At 39.0% G+C, this 17,601-nt stretch overlaps 1 protein-coding gene across 2 annotated transcripts in view; it reads left to right on the top strand.

The window, feature by feature from the left end:
• The window catches only part of LOC126297567 (fibrillin-2-like), a 597,958-nt gene that overhangs the window by 309,619 nt on the left and 270,738 nt on the right, over nt 1–17,601 (top strand). Inside the window, exon 13 of one of the 2 annotated variants that reach the window (XM_049988508.1) lies at nt 9,443–9,632. The exons of the other annotated variant lie outside the window; for it this stretch is intronic. Within the exon in view, the coding sequence (XP_049844465.1) occupies nt 9,443–9,632 (190 nt within the window). The remainder of the gene's footprint in view (nt 1–9,442; nt 9,633–17,601) is intronic. 2 annotated transcript variants of the gene reach the window in all.

The raw sequence follows: 17,601 nt of genomic DNA, 5'->3' as shown, positions 1-17,601 counted from the left end.
TGGAGCCTAGAATGGGGACAGATACCTTAACATGCTGCATGATTGGGTGCTTTCAGTGCTGTTGAATCCACAGGGTGATTTCTCTACCTTCTTCCAACAAGATGGTTGCTACTGAAGTCAGAAAATTTCTGGATGAACAGTTTGGAAATCACTGGATAGGTAGGAGGGATCTTATTGAATGGCCACCATGGTCCCCTGATCTTGCACCTCTTGACTTTCATCTGTGGGAATATTTGATATCAATTGTGTATAAGTTAAAAATCAATAATGTAGCCCATCTTTGCTGGCGTATTGAGGAGGCGTGTGTCTCCTGTTTACCCACAGATCCTGTAACATGTGCAGCAGGACCTGGCAGCTGTGTGTCCAGCACAATGGAGGTCATATTGAGTGTATGCTGTAATGCCAACTCTGACAAGTATCCTAAACATTAACAGGTCATAACTTCTACACAATCGAAGATATTTTAAAACAGATTTCATATGTGTATTCCTGAGAAAGAGGCAGTTCAAAAATATATGTCCCACATGATCCCATTCGCATATGAAACACATAACCAAAATTCAAGATGGTGGACTTCAAAATTACCAACACTGTTGCCATAACTCTTATAAGTTGTGCTCCCATTTACAGACACCCCATACCAGAGCCCATTATGATTCCTTCCACTGTTCGACTTTTATAGGGGCATATCCAGATTTTTATCTCACCATATGGATTGTTCCAGTAACGTCATCCATGGCAAATTTCTCTGCAGAAAATTTAGATTTCATTCTCTGGCATAAGTATGAACAGTGACTACATAATAACCACCTACAACATTCATGGATTTTCACTATTTGTTAATTATTGTACTGTAATAAAGTTGGTATCACTACTGTGACATCAACGTATGAGCTTATGACATCGTCCACTTACTACATAACTGCTTATACAAAATATAAAGAGACAGAATGACAGCAAAAGATGTTTTATGAAACATTTTTTCATTTGCTTCAGATTTTGGTACTGGTTTATTGATTAGCCCTATTTGTTTTTACTAGTAACACTGCCAACATATGCACATTCCCACAATCCTGCTTTTAAGTTTGTCAAAACATTCGTAGAGAACTATAGTTTTCACAATAACTTGCAATGAAAATGGTTACATGTTAGCTGGTCATCATAGAGTCACATATGTTGATTTTCCTTTAAATGTTTTCTGTTTATAGTTCTGTCTTTAATTCAACTCTGCTCTTAAAAATACTTCTTTTTCTAAAGAATTTGTAAGCATTTTTTAAGTATTTGTTACAGTTTATTGCAGCTAAGATCACAGATGGTAAAGTATTCATACTTGTTTCCTGTAAAATAAGATTGCTATTGTCTGATACAATTGTACTGTCTGAAATTGGATTAAGTTTTGTAATGGGCAAGTTCACGAATAGTACAGTTTATTCTACACTGTTTCATTTACAACAGGAATATTACTGTCTGTTTCAATTGTGTGTTCTTCTCTGACCACAGGTTTGACCTTAACAGAAGTTTCTTTTAGAATATTACCTAATGCAGGTTTTATTTCTGTCATTTTATTTCTAATTGTTTCTCTCAAACAGCTGTAACTGGAATTTATTGTTTTTTCTAACTTGGAGTTAACCTGTTCACTGTTAGTTTTCATGAGTTTTTCTAGCCCTCTTGTTCTTAAGACCATATTTTCTAATTTGGAATTGACTTTATCACTGTTGATTTCCATTCCACTTCATGATCCACTGTTTGCTTTTATAGCAGATTCTACACTTTCTAATATAAAATTGTCCTTAGCACTGTCTGTATTCATTAATGATTGCATCTCTCCCATTGTTGCCAAAAGTACTGAGAATACGTCTGCCTGTTCTGACTTCTTGTCTATTTCTGAATCATATAGTTTTACACTCACATTGTATTGATTTGGCTGATCCCTCTCCCCACCACCACCTGCCCCCCCACACACACACTTTATATTGTGATTCTTCAGTTTCTCCCAGCGTATTTGATAATCAAAATATCCACGGGTGTACTACCGGTCTATAGTGTCCAACGGGCACAATATTTCGGCGATTAAACATGTCGCCATCATCAGGTGAACTGACGGACTGAGCTCCTGTGAACGTGCCGGCACGAAGATCCGTATGCTATGGCTGCTCAGGGGGAACTGGGTTCGGTCGCAGCGACGGCCGATTTAAATACCATCCGCCCACGGCGCGCTCCCTCAGCAATCCGCGCCCCGCGTCGCGGTCGCGCAGTGGAACAGATTGCGACGGCATCTGAGATGACGTCGGTGTGATGGCTCTGTCCGCTGTGGTCGTCACAGCTATACGTTTGCTCGATTTACTCTTGATTAACCCAATCACTGGTTCCCAAGCCTTGCTAAGATTATAGCCATAGTCACGGTTTATGAGATTGTCATTGGTGCGAATTTCAATGGCCTCTCTAACAACGCTGTCCCAGTATCTCGACGTCTGTACCAGAATCCTCATGCGGTCATACTCCATAACGTGATTTTCCAACAAACAATGTTCAGCAACCGCCGACTTGCTCAGATACATCAGTCGAGTGTGCCTCTGGTGTTCACACCATCGATCCTCGACATTACGCATCGTCTGACCAATAAACGACTTGTCACATTGACACGGAATCTGGTACACGCCAGCCTTCCTCAAACCGAGGTCATCTTTGGCGCTCCCCACCAGTGCACGAGTTTTATTCAGAGGACAAAACACAGTTCTGACCCAGTGTTTCTTCAGAATGTGGGCAATTTTCCCCGAGAGTGTGCCTGTGTGTGGAATAAATGCAGTGCCTACCACTTCCCTTGTGACTTCATCCATCTCAACAGGTTGTGCTGCAGTGGTTGGGCAGAGAGCATGTTAAATCTGCCACTCTGAGTACCCATTTTTTCGAAATACAGTTCTCAGATGTTTAATGGAGAATACTACGAACAAACAGAGGGAGTCGCCATGGGTAGTCCACTCTCACCAGTGGTAGCGAATTTGTACATGGAGAACTTCTAGGAGGAAACTCTGTCGTCATCCGAATGGAAACCTACTTGCTTTTTCCGTTACGTGGACGACACGTTCGTCATCTGGCCACATGGTATGGATAAACTCCTTGACTTCCTTACATCCTTACACATCTAAACTCCATACACCCCAACATCAAATTCACTACGGAGACTGAAACGGAGAGTAAATTACCTTTCCTTGACGTCTTGGCCAAGAGAAGGGCTGACGGTACCCTACGTCATGGGGTGTATCGGAAGACAACGCACACTGATCTGTATTTGCACGCATACAGCTGCCACCACCCTTCACAGAGGAATGGGGTACTTAAAACTCTAGTACATAGGGCGCGAACTATCTCTGACACAGAGAGTCTACCCCAGGAATTGGAACATCTGAGAACTGTATTTCGAAAAAATGGGTACTCAGAGTGGCAGATTTAACATGCTCTCCACCCAACCACTGCAGCACAACCTGTTGAGATGGATGAAGTCACGAGGGAGGAGGTAGGCACTGCATTTATTCCATATACTGGCGCACTCTCGGGGAAAATCACCCACATTCTGAAGAAACACCGGGTCGGAACTGTGTTTTGTCCTCCGAATAAAACTCGTGCACTGGTGGGGAGCGCCAAAGATGACCTCGGTTTGAGGAAGGCCGGCGTGTACCAGCTTCCGTGTCAATATGGCAAGTCGTATATTGGTCAGACAATGCGTACCGTCGAGGATCGATGCCGTGAACACCAGAGGCACACTCGACTGATGTATCCGAGCAAGTCGGCGGTCGCTGAACATTGGTTGTCGGAAAATCACGCTATGGAGTATGACCGCCCAAGGATTCTGGTACAGACGTCGAGATACTGGGACAGCGTTGTTAGAGAGGCCATCGAAATTCGCGCCAATGACAACCTCATAAACTGTGACTGTGGCTATAATCTTAGCAAGGCTTGGGAACCAGCAATTGGATTAATCAAGTGTAAATCGAGCAAGCTTATAGTTGTGACGACCACGGCGGACAGAGCCATCACACCAACGTCATCTCAGACGCCGTTGCAATCTGTTCCACCGCGCGACCGTGGTGCGGGGCGCGGACGGCGGAGGGAACGCGCCGCGGGCGGAGGGTATTTAAATCGCCCCCGCCGCGACCGATCCCAGTTCCCCCCTGAGCAGCCATAGCATACGGACCTCCGTGCCGGCACGTTGACAGGAGCTCAGTCTGTCAGTTCACCTGATGATGGCAACATGTTTGATCGCCGAAATATTGTGCCCGTTGGACACTATAGACCGGCAGTACACCCGTAGATATTTTGATTACACTTTATATTCTCTGTTATTGTCATGATTGTTGATGTTGTTAAACAGTATACTGAAACTGAAAGAGGTTAACTTAAATCCTGTACTTAGCATCAGTGCTGGGAAAAAATAATAAAAAACAAATAAAAAATAAAAAAAGAAGCTAGATAAGTTTTTGTTAACACTGTTCGTTATGGATTTTTCATAATTATAACAATACTCATCTTTTTGTCTGATGCTTCAGTTGCTGATGGTACTGTTGTTGTTGTTGTTGTTGTAGCAACCTGTTGTTCTGTAATTTAATTGTATATGATTTTACCAACAGATTACCTGGGTCTTGTAAATCTTTAATGACAATATATTAATCTTTTTCTATAAATGAAGTCACCAATAATGTTGATTAGCTGTGTTCTCAAAATAACATAAACAGGTATTAAATGTTACTTCTTGAAAATGTAACACCAGATTAAAATAACTTCCCTTTCCGTTCTTCACTTTTGAGTAATCACAAAATAACTTTTCCACATTTCTTGATACGTTAACAATATATCCCACTTGGGTACTATGGAGACAGGTTACATTTCAGCTACTTTCTTCCACAGCACAATGCTGACTTTCTACTACAGCTTGCAGCAACGTAAACATGCACCAAAGATAGATTTATATTGACAGTTTACAGACTGTGATTCATTTCAATAAATACATTGAGCTATAATTACATTCTCTTAAGTTTGAACAATCTGATGGTTTTGAAAGATTTTTAAAATAAAAGACAGTAAACAGCAAGACAGAAAAATTGAAGGTTTCCAGTCATGAATATTAATCAACATCAAAAAAATATAAATTGCCAAAGCTAAGAAATATAATAGGAACAGATAATGTATCACAATATATGATTAATTTGTGGCTTTATTACCAACTATAATACTCCATGATTGCCTGGGTAAAGTCACAGTATAACATGGTGCCATTGCTTATGAGTACTTCCTGAACTGGACATATATTATCAGCATGAATAATTGTAGAAAACAGTTATATAAAACTTTAATTCTAATTTCCTATTAACTTAGAAATAAGAGCAAGCAGTTAACTACAACACCTGATTTTTGTCAATATTGAAGGTGTGCAGAATGATGTCAAATTTGGTTGACATAGAATATGTTGAAGGTCTTCCACAGTTGTGTTTTCGAGAGTTGGATATTTATATGATTTTCTTCCACATTTCATGATTTAGATTTTCATTGCTGTAATCTGATTCTCTGTGACATAATACTAATAGGAATTCATATTGCCTGGATATAAGCAATAATTAACAAATCACAAAACTAGTTACATTAAAGATAGTTCTTAAATTTTGTGGTCTAATGGAAACAACACTGGGGTTAAAAAAAAGGTTGTCAAAGAATGAAAATAAACTCAATGTTAATCATCTTTTTGTAATGTTAACGGAACCTCTTCTTGTAATTTGGTGGGTTTAACTCAGTATCATCAGACTAATAATTAATGTCATCAACTATTCTTGTTCTTGATGCTCTATTGCAGGTGCAGTCTCCTGGAAATTTGTGAAGTGAAAACAGGCCGGAGAAATGCATGATTCTCAATAATTGCCTAAAGACAGTTGTTGTTGTTCCAGGTGTTATTTATTCTGTCACACAGAGTCCTCACTGAAATGTTGCATCACACTAGCCCCCCCCCCTACTCCCCCACTTACACTCTTTGTATACCTTTCATAAAAATCAGTACCTTGTTACATACAGCAAACTGCCAGTTACAATTACAATTGCATAAATTATCTATAGTTACAAAAAATAACAACATCCAGTAGTTACAAATGAAATTCATGAAATGTGATACAAACTCAACCACAGTTCTTCTATTTTTGGGAAACATCATTGAAATACTTTGAACAAACAATGCAGATTATATTTTTATTGCAAATACCCTTCTCAGTTTGCTGCTAGTTCATACTGTGTAAACCACACAATATTTCATCGCTGCAGCTGTTCAGCATCTTCAGGTAATGGTAGTTGCTGCTGTCACTGCTGCAAGACTCGACCGATGATAAGTGCACGGCAGCACTGAAATTTATCAGACCGGGAGTAGGCAATATGGATGTGTGGGAAGATGCCCACAGTTCAAGGAAAGCAGCACTCATACACTCATAGTGCCCCCTACTGGGAGCTGCAGAAAAGCCTTCTGTGCATGCACTGTGTTAAATAACTTTGCTGCTGGACACTCCACAGATTAAAAGCTGAATTAAACCTCAGCAGTGCATTGTGGCAAGAGATGATTCAGAAGTCCTTGATTTCCCTGTTTTGATTTAATGGCAGCCAGTGCTGGAATTCAGGTGGTGCATAATTCAAAACACACAGTCCTGTTGATAAGATTGTCTTCTGTGCAGATATGAATGGGCCCCTTAACAAAACATTCCCAGGAAGATGATGCTGGGGATAAAGGTTCCATCTTTTCATAAAATATGCAATGCCCTGTGTCCAGGCAATGCTCCACCACTGTTGATTTATCAGGTTTCCCCAGGTGTATGTAACGATTGTGTTCAACTTGACATTCTTGTGTGCTTCAACATGTCTGCCCAATATAAGATTTTCCACATTGGCATGAGGTCTGATACATGTCACATTTCCTAAGCCCAAGGTCATCTTTGACTGACCACAGTAAATTCCTTCGTTTTGCTGGTGGTCAAAAAACACACTTAATGTCATACCTTTTGGAGGTTCTTTCTATTCTTGAAGACATGTTGCCAATGAAGGGCAAGAACGGCATTCCAGTGGGTGCCTCCACACCTTCATCTACATCCCTGTTTTGAATTCACTTAGAACAAAATGCATGGCATATCTGTCTATTGGAATAGCCATACTGCTGGAATACTGTAATTAGGTGTTTCAGCTTACCAGGTAGACTGTCTGCATCTGAGACTACATGTGCTCTATGTACCAAGGTGTGTCCGTGCTAGGCAGTTCCACATTGTCTTTCTCAAACTGGCTGCTGATAAACTCCAATGAGTTCTGCAGAGGTACTTTTGTAAATAAAGATACAGCTTCAAAGCCAACCAAAAGATTTGATGGTTGTAGCTTAAGTGTCTTCAGGCATCCAATGAAATCCTCTGAATTTTGGATATGGTGGTCACACTTGCAGGCCACAAGCTTTCATCATCCTGGACAACGCAGTAGTGTCGTACACTCTTTGGTGCATAGAGCACATGTGGTCAGATATGCCGATGGTCTACCTGGTGAGCTACAACAGCTCAGAATGGTATTCCAACAGAATGACTACTCTGATATGCCAAGCATTCCATTCTAAGCCAATTCAAAGCAGGGATGTAAATGAAAATGTGAAGGCATCCATTGCAAGTGTATTGTTGCCCTGTATTGGTGGCATGTATTCAAGAATAGAAAGAATCCTCAAAAGGCATGACATTAAGTGTGTTTTTCAGCCAGCAACAAAACTGAGGAATTTATTGTCCTTAGTCAAAGATGACCTTGGCCTTAGGAAATGTAGCATGTAAAATATCCCATGCCAATATGGAAAATCTTATATTGGGCATACATTCCAAACTGTCCACGAACTTTGTGTCAAACACCATTGTCACACATGTCCGGGGCGGCATGATAAATCGGTGGTGGCGGGACATTTCCTGGACATGGGGCAGTGCATGTTTTATGAAAAGACTGGAATTTTATCCCCAGTATCATATTTCTGGGACTTTGTTGTTAAGGAGGCCATACACATCCATACAGTGGATAGTCTTATCAACAGGGATGCAGGTTTTCACTTGAGCGCTGTGCCATTAAATCAAAACAGGGAAAACAAGAACTTCCAATTCGTGACTCGACGCAATGTGCTGCTGAGATTTAATTCAGCTTTTAACCATAGGAGTGTCTGGCTTCACAGTTGTTGCCCACAGTGCATGCGAAGGAGGCCTTCCTGCGGCTCCCAGCAGGAGGCACTAGGAGCGTTACTCTCCTCCAACCGTGAGTATTTTCTGTGCATGCATGTTGCCTGCTCCTGGCTAGATAAATATTGATGCCACCACATGATTATCATCAGTTGCTTCTTCCAGCAGTGAAAGCAGAAACTAACATCACCTGAAAATATCAAGCAGATGTATCGATGGAATGTTATGGGATTTACACAATACAATCCAGTGGAAAACCTGAGAAGTGTGTTTGCAACAGATTCATCAGAAAAGCCTGAGAAACTACAGTTTTGTTAATTACACAGAAACTACTCCATCCCAAATCTTCATAACATGTTTCTGGTTTCAAATATGCATAAGTTATTTTTTGCATGAGCAGAATTTGAATAAGTATTACTGGAGTCCAAATAACCACTTTGTTCATATTGTCAATAAGATTTCATTTTGTGAGTTTCAGTAATTACTAAGTAATTAGATGCTGTTATGATTAGCAGTTGCATAGTAAGTGGACAACATCTTAATCAGAGTTGTTACAGGTTTCAGACATTACAAAAACAGTACTTTTGCGGTATCTTTCAGTATTTCATTGTTCATAACTGAACGGTTCTACTGTAACCAAGGAAATTGATTATATATGTTCCTAGTGATGGATGGATGTAATATCTCACTTGAGAAACTTGTGGTATACTGAATTAATTGTTGCTAGCTATGTCAGATGTTAGCTCCCACATTCAGATAGGTGGGTGGAATTGAATTTCTTTCCAATAAGTCAGAAGCTTTGCTGCTGTTGCTAAAACCTTTCTAAAGGTGTTCAGTTCATCTTTGGCATGTAGTTTACTCCTCTGCCCCTAGTATTTTTTGGCAAATCATTCTTGGCATGTAGGATCATAGACAGTGTTTATGTGAAAGGCAAAGTTTGAAGGTTCGAATCAGAGCCCAGCACACAGTTTTCATCTGCCAGGAAATTTCAAACTATTGCTTCTGAGAATGTCTATTCTGATGGCCAGTACAAGGACTGTCAATATCTAATTTTCATGATATGTCTACTTTCCCATTCACATTCATGTCACAAGGGTGCTCTTCTCCAATGCTCTCTGTCTCAAAAGCTCATGCTTGTATACCAGTTAGCTGACAAGTACAAGCAGTTATGTAGGAAGAGAATTATTTATTTAACAATGAAAAATATAAAAATACTCCATTGTTGGCAGATATTGATGAATGTGTGATGGGTAAACATACATGCAGCTCTGGAGAACGGTGTGTAAACACATTAGGAGGATTCTGGTGTAATCCTTCCTGTACTGAAGGCTACAGAACTGATGCAGAAAACCCTCAGAACTGTGTTGACATTGATGAGTGCCAAGAAGGACTTGATAACTGTAACAAACCAGCAGAGAGGTACAAACCCTTTAATACATGATTTTTTATTTTTATGTGAAAGTTAACCAATGTAGTTTATAATGCCAATATACTGAGAAAAATATTGAAAAAGTTTTCCTTAAATTAGTAAGCACTATTAGTGATTAAAATATATTCTCATTATTGTGTATATAAGTCTCTCTTAAGCTTAATTTGACATTTGTTAGGAAGAATAGAATTTAATGATTACTTAATTCATAAGAATAGTTATAGGTCCTTGACAATAAAAGTTTATGGTTCCTTTTAGCTGCTGATTTCATTTCCTCAGAAACTATTCATTCTCATACTTTTTCTACAAAAATTCTTTTGTTTTTATTTGATAAGGAATATTTCATCACTAATGACATATAAGTATTGACTGTCCAAATTTCTACTTGATCTCAAATAATTACCACTTCATTTTTCAATATCATTTAGCTACACCAAATTTGTTTATTGTCTTATGTAACCTCTCATAACAGAATCTTCAGAAACTGAATGCTTTAGCCATTGGTATTTTTCTTGATGTTACAGGAGAAATAGTAGGTCAGGGCACTAAGCAAGTGAGCTGATCTCGCACATTAGTTTTTGATTTAGACACAAGAGTGAAGAGTCCAAATTCCGACAGATTTTTGGCTTAAATCATCTTTAGTTCACTTCAAACTAATTGCATAGAACTCTATTACATATTTCAGATAATCTTGGTGTGGCTTTCTTATCATTAAACTAGTCATCATGTAAAACATTAATCAGTCATTATGCAAAAGAAACTGTGCTATCAGTTTTAATGCAGCACATTTTATTGAAATAATGCCTTTCATTTGGTGTATCTCTCATCACTCCTTACACACTCCATGCAAGTGCCAGCATGTTCCCTTTCAAAAGCAATGGTTAATTGCCTGTCACAACCTTTTCTAGTTTGAGTTTGTGCTGCACCTCTAATGATATACCATCTTTGTAATTTACTTTATTTACAGCAAAGAAATTCTTTTTATTACTGAATCCTATGATCTCTGATATGAGAAGCAATATCTCTACATCTACATCTGCATCTACATACATACTCCACAAGCCACTACACGGTGCATGGTGGGGGGTACCTTGTACCACAACTAGTCATTTCCTTTCCTTTTCTACTCGCGGATAGAGCAAGGAAAAAACACTATCTATATGCCTCCATATGAACTGTGATTTCTCATATCTTATTGTCATGGTCGCTATGCAAAATTTATGTTGGTGGCAGTAAGATTGTTCAGCAGTCAGCTTCAAATGCCGATTCTGTAAACTTTCTTAGTAGTGTTCTTTGAAATGAGTGTCTTCTTCCCTCCATGGGTTCCCATTTGAGCTCCTGAAGCTTATCTGTAACACTTACATGCTGATGAAACCTACTGGTAACAAATGTAGCAGCTGGCCTCTGAATTAGTTTGATGTCTTCTTTCAATCCGACATGGTGAAAATCCCAAACACTCAAACAGTTCTCAAGAATAGGTCATACCAGTGTCCTTAATGCAGTCTCCTTTACAACTGAACTACGCTTTCCTAACAGTTTCCAATAAACCAAAGTCGACAATTTGCCTTCCCTACCACAATCCTCACATGCTCTTTCCTTTTCATATCGCTTCGCAATGCTACGCCCACATATTTAAAATACATGACTGTCATGCCGGATACTAGTAATGCTGTATCCAAACATTACAGGTTTGTTTTTCCTACTCAACCACATTAACTTATATTTTTATACAGTAAGAGTGAGCTGCCATTCATCACACCAACTAGAAATTTAGTCTAGGTCAGTCATCTTGTATCAACATACAAGTACTTACCTTTAACCTCCAGATACATTACAGCATCATCAGTAAACATCCACAGCTTACTGCCCACCCAGTTTGCCAGATCATTTATGCATATAGAATATAGCAACAGTTCTATCACACCTCCCTGGGGCACTCCTGATGTTATCCCTGTTTCCAATAAACGCTCAGCATTGAGAACAACATACTGAGCTCTATTACTTAAGAAGTCTTTGAGCCAGTCACATATCTGGGAGCCTATTCCATATACATGTACCTTTGTTAACAGTCTGCAGTGGGGTTCTGAATTGAATGCTTTTTGGAAATGTAGAAATGTGGAAATTGCCTGTTGCCATTCATCCATAGTACACAGTATGTCATATGAGAAAAGAGCAAGCTGAATTTCACTTGAGCGATGCTTTCTAAAGCCGTACTGATTTGTAGACATGAACTTTTCAGTCTCTAGGAAATTTATTAAATTTGAACACAGAATGTGCTTTAGAATTCTGCAGAAAACTGATGTTAAGGATATTGGTTTGTAATTTTGTGGGTCTGTTCTGTTACCTGTCTTATATACAGGAATCACCTGTGCTTCTTTCCAGTCATTTGATACATAGTGCTGGTTGAGAGATTCATGACAAATGCAAACTAAGTAAGGGGCCAATGATGTAGAGTACTTTTTGTAAAACTGAATAGGACTTCCATCCAGACCTGCTGATTTATTTGTCTCCAACTCTTTCAGTTATCTCTCTATGCCAGAGATGCTTATTCTCATTTCATTCATATTTGACTCTGTGCTATGGTCAAGCAACACTACATCTGTATGATTCTACTGCATGTACAATTTCTTAAATGTGGAATTTAAAACTTCAATGTTCTTTTGCTATATTCTACTGTCAAACCAGACAGGTGAATGAGTGACTGAATGGAAGCCTTAGACCCGCTTAGCAATTTTACATAGGACCAAAATTTTTTCAGGTTCTCTTTCAGATCCTTAGCCAAGCTATGTTGGTGGTAGTTGTTGTATGCTTTGCCCATAGATCTTTTTACAGATGCCTGAATCTCTACTAATCTTTGCCTGTTGTCATTTGCATGTTCTCTTTTGAACTAAGAGTGCAACAGCCTTTGCTTCTGCAGCATTTTCTGAATTTTGTTATTAAACCACAGTGGTTCTTTTCCATCTGTAATCCACTTACTTTGTACTAGGCACATACTTGTCCAGTGCACAATTTACAATCTGTTTAAACTTTTCCCATAATTCCTCTGTGTCCATCATTCTGGAACTAAATGATTGTTGTTCGTTGTCTAAGTGAGATGCTAACAACCGCTTATCTGCTCTTTCTAGCAGAAACACTCTCCTATCCCTCTTGATTGATTTATTTCCTTTTGTAACCATAGTCACTATGATGATATGATCTCTAATCCCCATGTATATACCAATACCATTGATAATGTCCAACCAGTTTCTAGTTACAAGGTCCAAGATACTTCCATTGGTGGGCCAAAGTAGCTGCTCAAGACAGTTTTCAGAAAATGTATTCAAAAGTACTTCACAAGACTAACTGCAATGAGTCCATACACATACCTATACTTGGTAGGTTGAAGTCATGAGCTGGCTATTTATGCTTTGGGTACACTAGAAGATGCCTCAGCAGTAGAGCCCCTGGGCAAAACACGTGACACCTGAGGTATCCCATGAAATGCTCCAAAATTTCCACCAACACTACACCCCAAGGCAGTAGCCTGAAGGTGACTGATCACAGCCAAAGCCACATTAAACTGTTCATGAACTATGGCCAGCTCCCCCTGTGCCCACACACAGCAGGCACATGTCCTACCCATCCTAGCAAGACTAATTGAAGAGTAAACCGTAAAAACTTGCAAAAACTGAGATAAGCAACTTGTTACCCTCCTGATGTTTCAAACAAATATATACTGTTAAAAACACAGAAAAATCTAAATACATTACTTGATGTCTCAGAAATGTGTCACAGGCAGTAGCTGGCACAGAACTGAGCAGCTAACTCTGCAGATTAGAATGGTCACTAGTCTCAAAACAAACAGCTGAATAAATGCTGCACTACTGATTAATTGAATATACACTTACAAAACACAAGATTAAACTCTGAGGATCTGAGGCTGGAGGTCTACTCAATATTTACTATTTGCAAAGGTCATAGAATCCAGTAAACAGAGCAAAACTGGGGACTTCTGCTGCGGGAAACTACACTAGGAAGTAAACTCACTCAAGACAACAGATCGAAAAATTTGCAAATTCTTGCAACATAAATATATATTGCTACTGAAACAGCTAAATGATCAGCTACTGTTCACTTCTGCTGAGAAGTAAGTTAGAATAGCACTAAATTTAACAATGTAAACAAACTATGTACTACAGATAAGCTGCTGCTGCTGTTACTCTGCTCTATGATCAGAGGTCTACACACATTACAAAAGTCTTATCCCATTTCCATTTCAGTCACCTTACTGCCTTATACAGCCACCACCATCCCTTAGCAATTAACTCTTTCAATTTTCACAGTTATATACACTGCTATACAAAACTAAAGGATGAAATAGATAAAGTACATAACATTTTAAAAACCCAGTGAAAATGAACGAAAGCGTGGGAGCTTGTTGCCAGATGTCTCCTATTTGTGCACATAATGAAGACATCATATGATGTGAGGTCAGCAAGACTATAGCAATAGATGGAGTAGGCCCCACAACACCAGGCAGTATATGGAATGGAGAAAGACAGTTTGTGTATCAGCAAGCATTTATAGAGCACTGTGGTGGTGTCCTTAATTGCAGTACGGCCCAGACACAACATTTGGGTGACTTCATGTGCAGAAGAATGATCTAGTAACTGGAAGAAGGATGAAGTGGGATGAGAGTAACCCATTAGTTTGGTATTGCTCACAGAACTGTTTCATGTGCTTGTAGAGTGTCCTGAACACAGGCACTGCTGACAGAAGGAGAGGAGTTGGTCGCACATAATCAACTACACTAACAGATGACTATTATATTCTGCAGCTGGCAAGAAGGTACTGAAGTCAAATAGGAGAAGCAATTCCAACCACAATTAACAAGCCTGAAAGGCACACAATCTCATACTCCACAGAGGCATAGTGACTGCATGGGGGTGGTCTTTTTGCCTGACGACCAGTATCTTGTGTTCAGTTGACAAATGCACTTCGGCATCAGTGTTTGAGATGGTGCCAAGAGCATAGAAACTAAACCAACAAGGATTGGGGTCACATGTTCTTCTTCAACGAGAGTAGATTCAGTCTGAGTAGTGATTCTGAATGTGCCTTCATATGGTCAGATGTGGGAACACATAATGCACTCAAGAACATTGTCACACATGATCATTTTGGTGGTCCAAATGTTGTGGTGTTGGGAGGTATAATGGCGCATGGCTGTACTGACCACCAAATCTTTGAACACGGCACACTCACTGGTCAGCCTTATTGTGTAACTGTAGTCCTTCCCATGTCCATCTTTTCTGGGGTGCATTTAGACTTAACTACATTTACATGGATGACAGTGCATGATTGCATCAAAAAGGACAGGTGAAAGAGCTCGTGGAATGAGAGGATATGTGGTGAATAGAGAGGCCTGCCTGTTCCTCCAATTTAAATTCCATCGAACACATGTGGGATGTGTTGGGGATATGCATTGCAGCATGACAACGTGTACCAGTGACCACCCAGTAGCTCACAACCATGCTGGAGGAGGAATGGAATGCCCTATCACAAGAGCTCCTTATCAACCTTGTGGCCAGCATGGAGCACATTCAGAGCATCCAGTGTTGTTGGTGGTGATCACACACCATATTAAGAATGATGTCCACCTTTCTTTTAATGTTCAGGAGACTGTCATAAATTAAGGTTACTTTAGTGTAATTATTATATTTGAATGAAAATGCGATTTGTGATTACTCATTGTGTGTTTCTTTCAGTTACCTTTTGTACTATCTGTAGCATTTCTTTCCATGCATGTTCCAAGTTTCATTGAGCTATGTTATTGCAAAATGGCACATCGAGTGAAAATTATGTTTGTCCTTAAGTTTTGCACACTGGTATATTTCAGTTACTGTACTCTTGATCACAGGATCTGGTGCAGGGTCACACATTGGTGTGGTTCCTGTTGATTCACTCTGTAGGTGGGACTATACTAGACATGGCCTACACCTCAACAGGAAAGGGAAGGGTAAACTGGCTGGGCTGATAGCAGGAAATTTAAAGGGGGGAGGAACTACATCTCATGGTGGAAACTCTTTTTTAGTGTAAGATCAGTGTCCAGTGGGAAACTCAGCCAGGCAAGTACTAAAGATGTTAAAAAAGTTCAAGATACTCACAAAAGTAAAGTGAAAAATAATGTTAGTATATTTCATCAAAATATTGGGGGATTGAAGAATAAAAGTACTAAAGATGTTAAAAAAGTTCAAGATACTTACAAAAGTAAAGTGAAAAATACTGTTAGTATATTTCATCAAAATATTGGGGGATTGAAGAATAAAATTGATGAGCTTCTGCTTTGTTTAGAAGATATAGAAACCAAGAACGTAATAGATATACTATGCCTGTCTGAGCATCACATTGTCACTTATATGCAAAAGGTTAGCATCAATGGGTACAAATTAGCTGCACATGTAAGTAGAGATAATATGATGAGAGGAGGAGTTGCCATATATGTCAAAAGCTTCCACAGTGCAAAAAATTTAGAAAATAAAAAATTTTGTGTAGAGCAACATATGGAAGCATGTGCCACTGAACTTAAACTAAATGATGGCACTTTCATAATTGTAACAGTGTATAGGTCCCCCTCAGGGAATTTCCAGCTATTTCTAGAAAACTTGGATGCTTTGTTGTGCTATCTGTCAGACAGGGGGAAGCAAATTATCATTTGTGGGGATTTCAGTGTTGATTCCCTGAAAGAGTGTAATAGGAAGAATGACATTTTAGTATTACTCAGTTCTTTCAATTTGAGCTCCTTCATTGATTTTCCTACTCGGATAACAAAGAACAGCAGTACATTGATAGATAACTTTTTTATAGACCAAGATAAGTTTAAGGACATAAATGCTTATCCTGTTGAGAATGGTCTTTCAGATCATAGTGCACAGCTTGTTACAGTACATGACATAGCTCCATGCAGTATAATAAATCAGACTTTCAAAGCAGTGCATTCAATTAACAATATAAATATTGCAATCTTTAGGGAAAGCCTACAGCAGCTAGACTGGGATGAAGTGTATAAGGAACCCGATGCAAACTTGAAATATAACTTATTTCACAATACATTTTTAAGGGTATTTGAAAATTGTTTTCCCAAGAAAATAGTTAAACATAATTCCAAGAAAACATATAAAAAACCTTGGCTAACTAAAGGAATAAGAATATCTTGCAACCGTAAAAGAGAACTGTATCTAACAGCAAGAGGGAGTACTGACCCCGAAATTGTTCAATATTATAAAAACTATTGTGCGGTACTAAGAAAAGTTATTAAAAAGTCCAGAAGCATGCGTATCATGTCTGAGATCAGTAACTCTGATAATAAAATTAAAGCAATTTGGAATATTATTGAAAGGGAAACAGGGCAACCAAGAGCACAGGAAGACTTTAGTGCAATAAAACTGAATGACAAGTGCACTAACAAACAATCAGAAATTGAAAATATTTTGAATAATCATTTTTTAAATGTTGTGGAGAAAATAGGATCTAGATCTTCACTAGAAGAGGCAAGGCTATTAATAGAAGAGGCCATACCTGCGCAGTTTGAAACAACTGTAATTCCACCAACCTCTCCCTCTGAAATCAGTAAAATAATAAACTCAGTGAAAAGTAAAAGCTCTTACGGAATTGATGGCATTTCCAGCAAAGTACTTAAAGCTTGTTCCCCACAGATAAGTAGGATTCTCAGCCACGTATGTAATAGCTCTTTGGAGCAGGGTGTTTTCCCTGATAGACTGAAATATGCCATAGTAAAACCATTGCATAAAAAGGGGGATACGTCGGATGTCAACAACTACCGCCCAATCTCTCTTCTGACAGCTCTATCAAAAATTTTTGAGAAAGTAATGTATTCAAGAGTAGCCTCCCATATTTGTAAAAATAAAGTACTAACAAAATGTCAGTTTGGTTTTCAGAAAGGCTTTTCAACAGAAAATGCTA

Source organism: Schistocerca gregaria, chromosome X (assembly GCF_023897955.1).
Source record: "Schistocerca gregaria isolate iqSchGreg1 chromosome X, iqSchGreg1.2, whole genome shotgun sequence".
In the NCBI taxonomy this organism is placed as follows: domain Eukaryota; kingdom Metazoa; phylum Arthropoda; class Insecta; order Orthoptera; family Acrididae; genus Schistocerca; species Schistocerca gregaria.
Note: the sequence above shows the minus strand (reverse complement) of the source record. Positions and strands in the feature narration are given on the sequence as shown.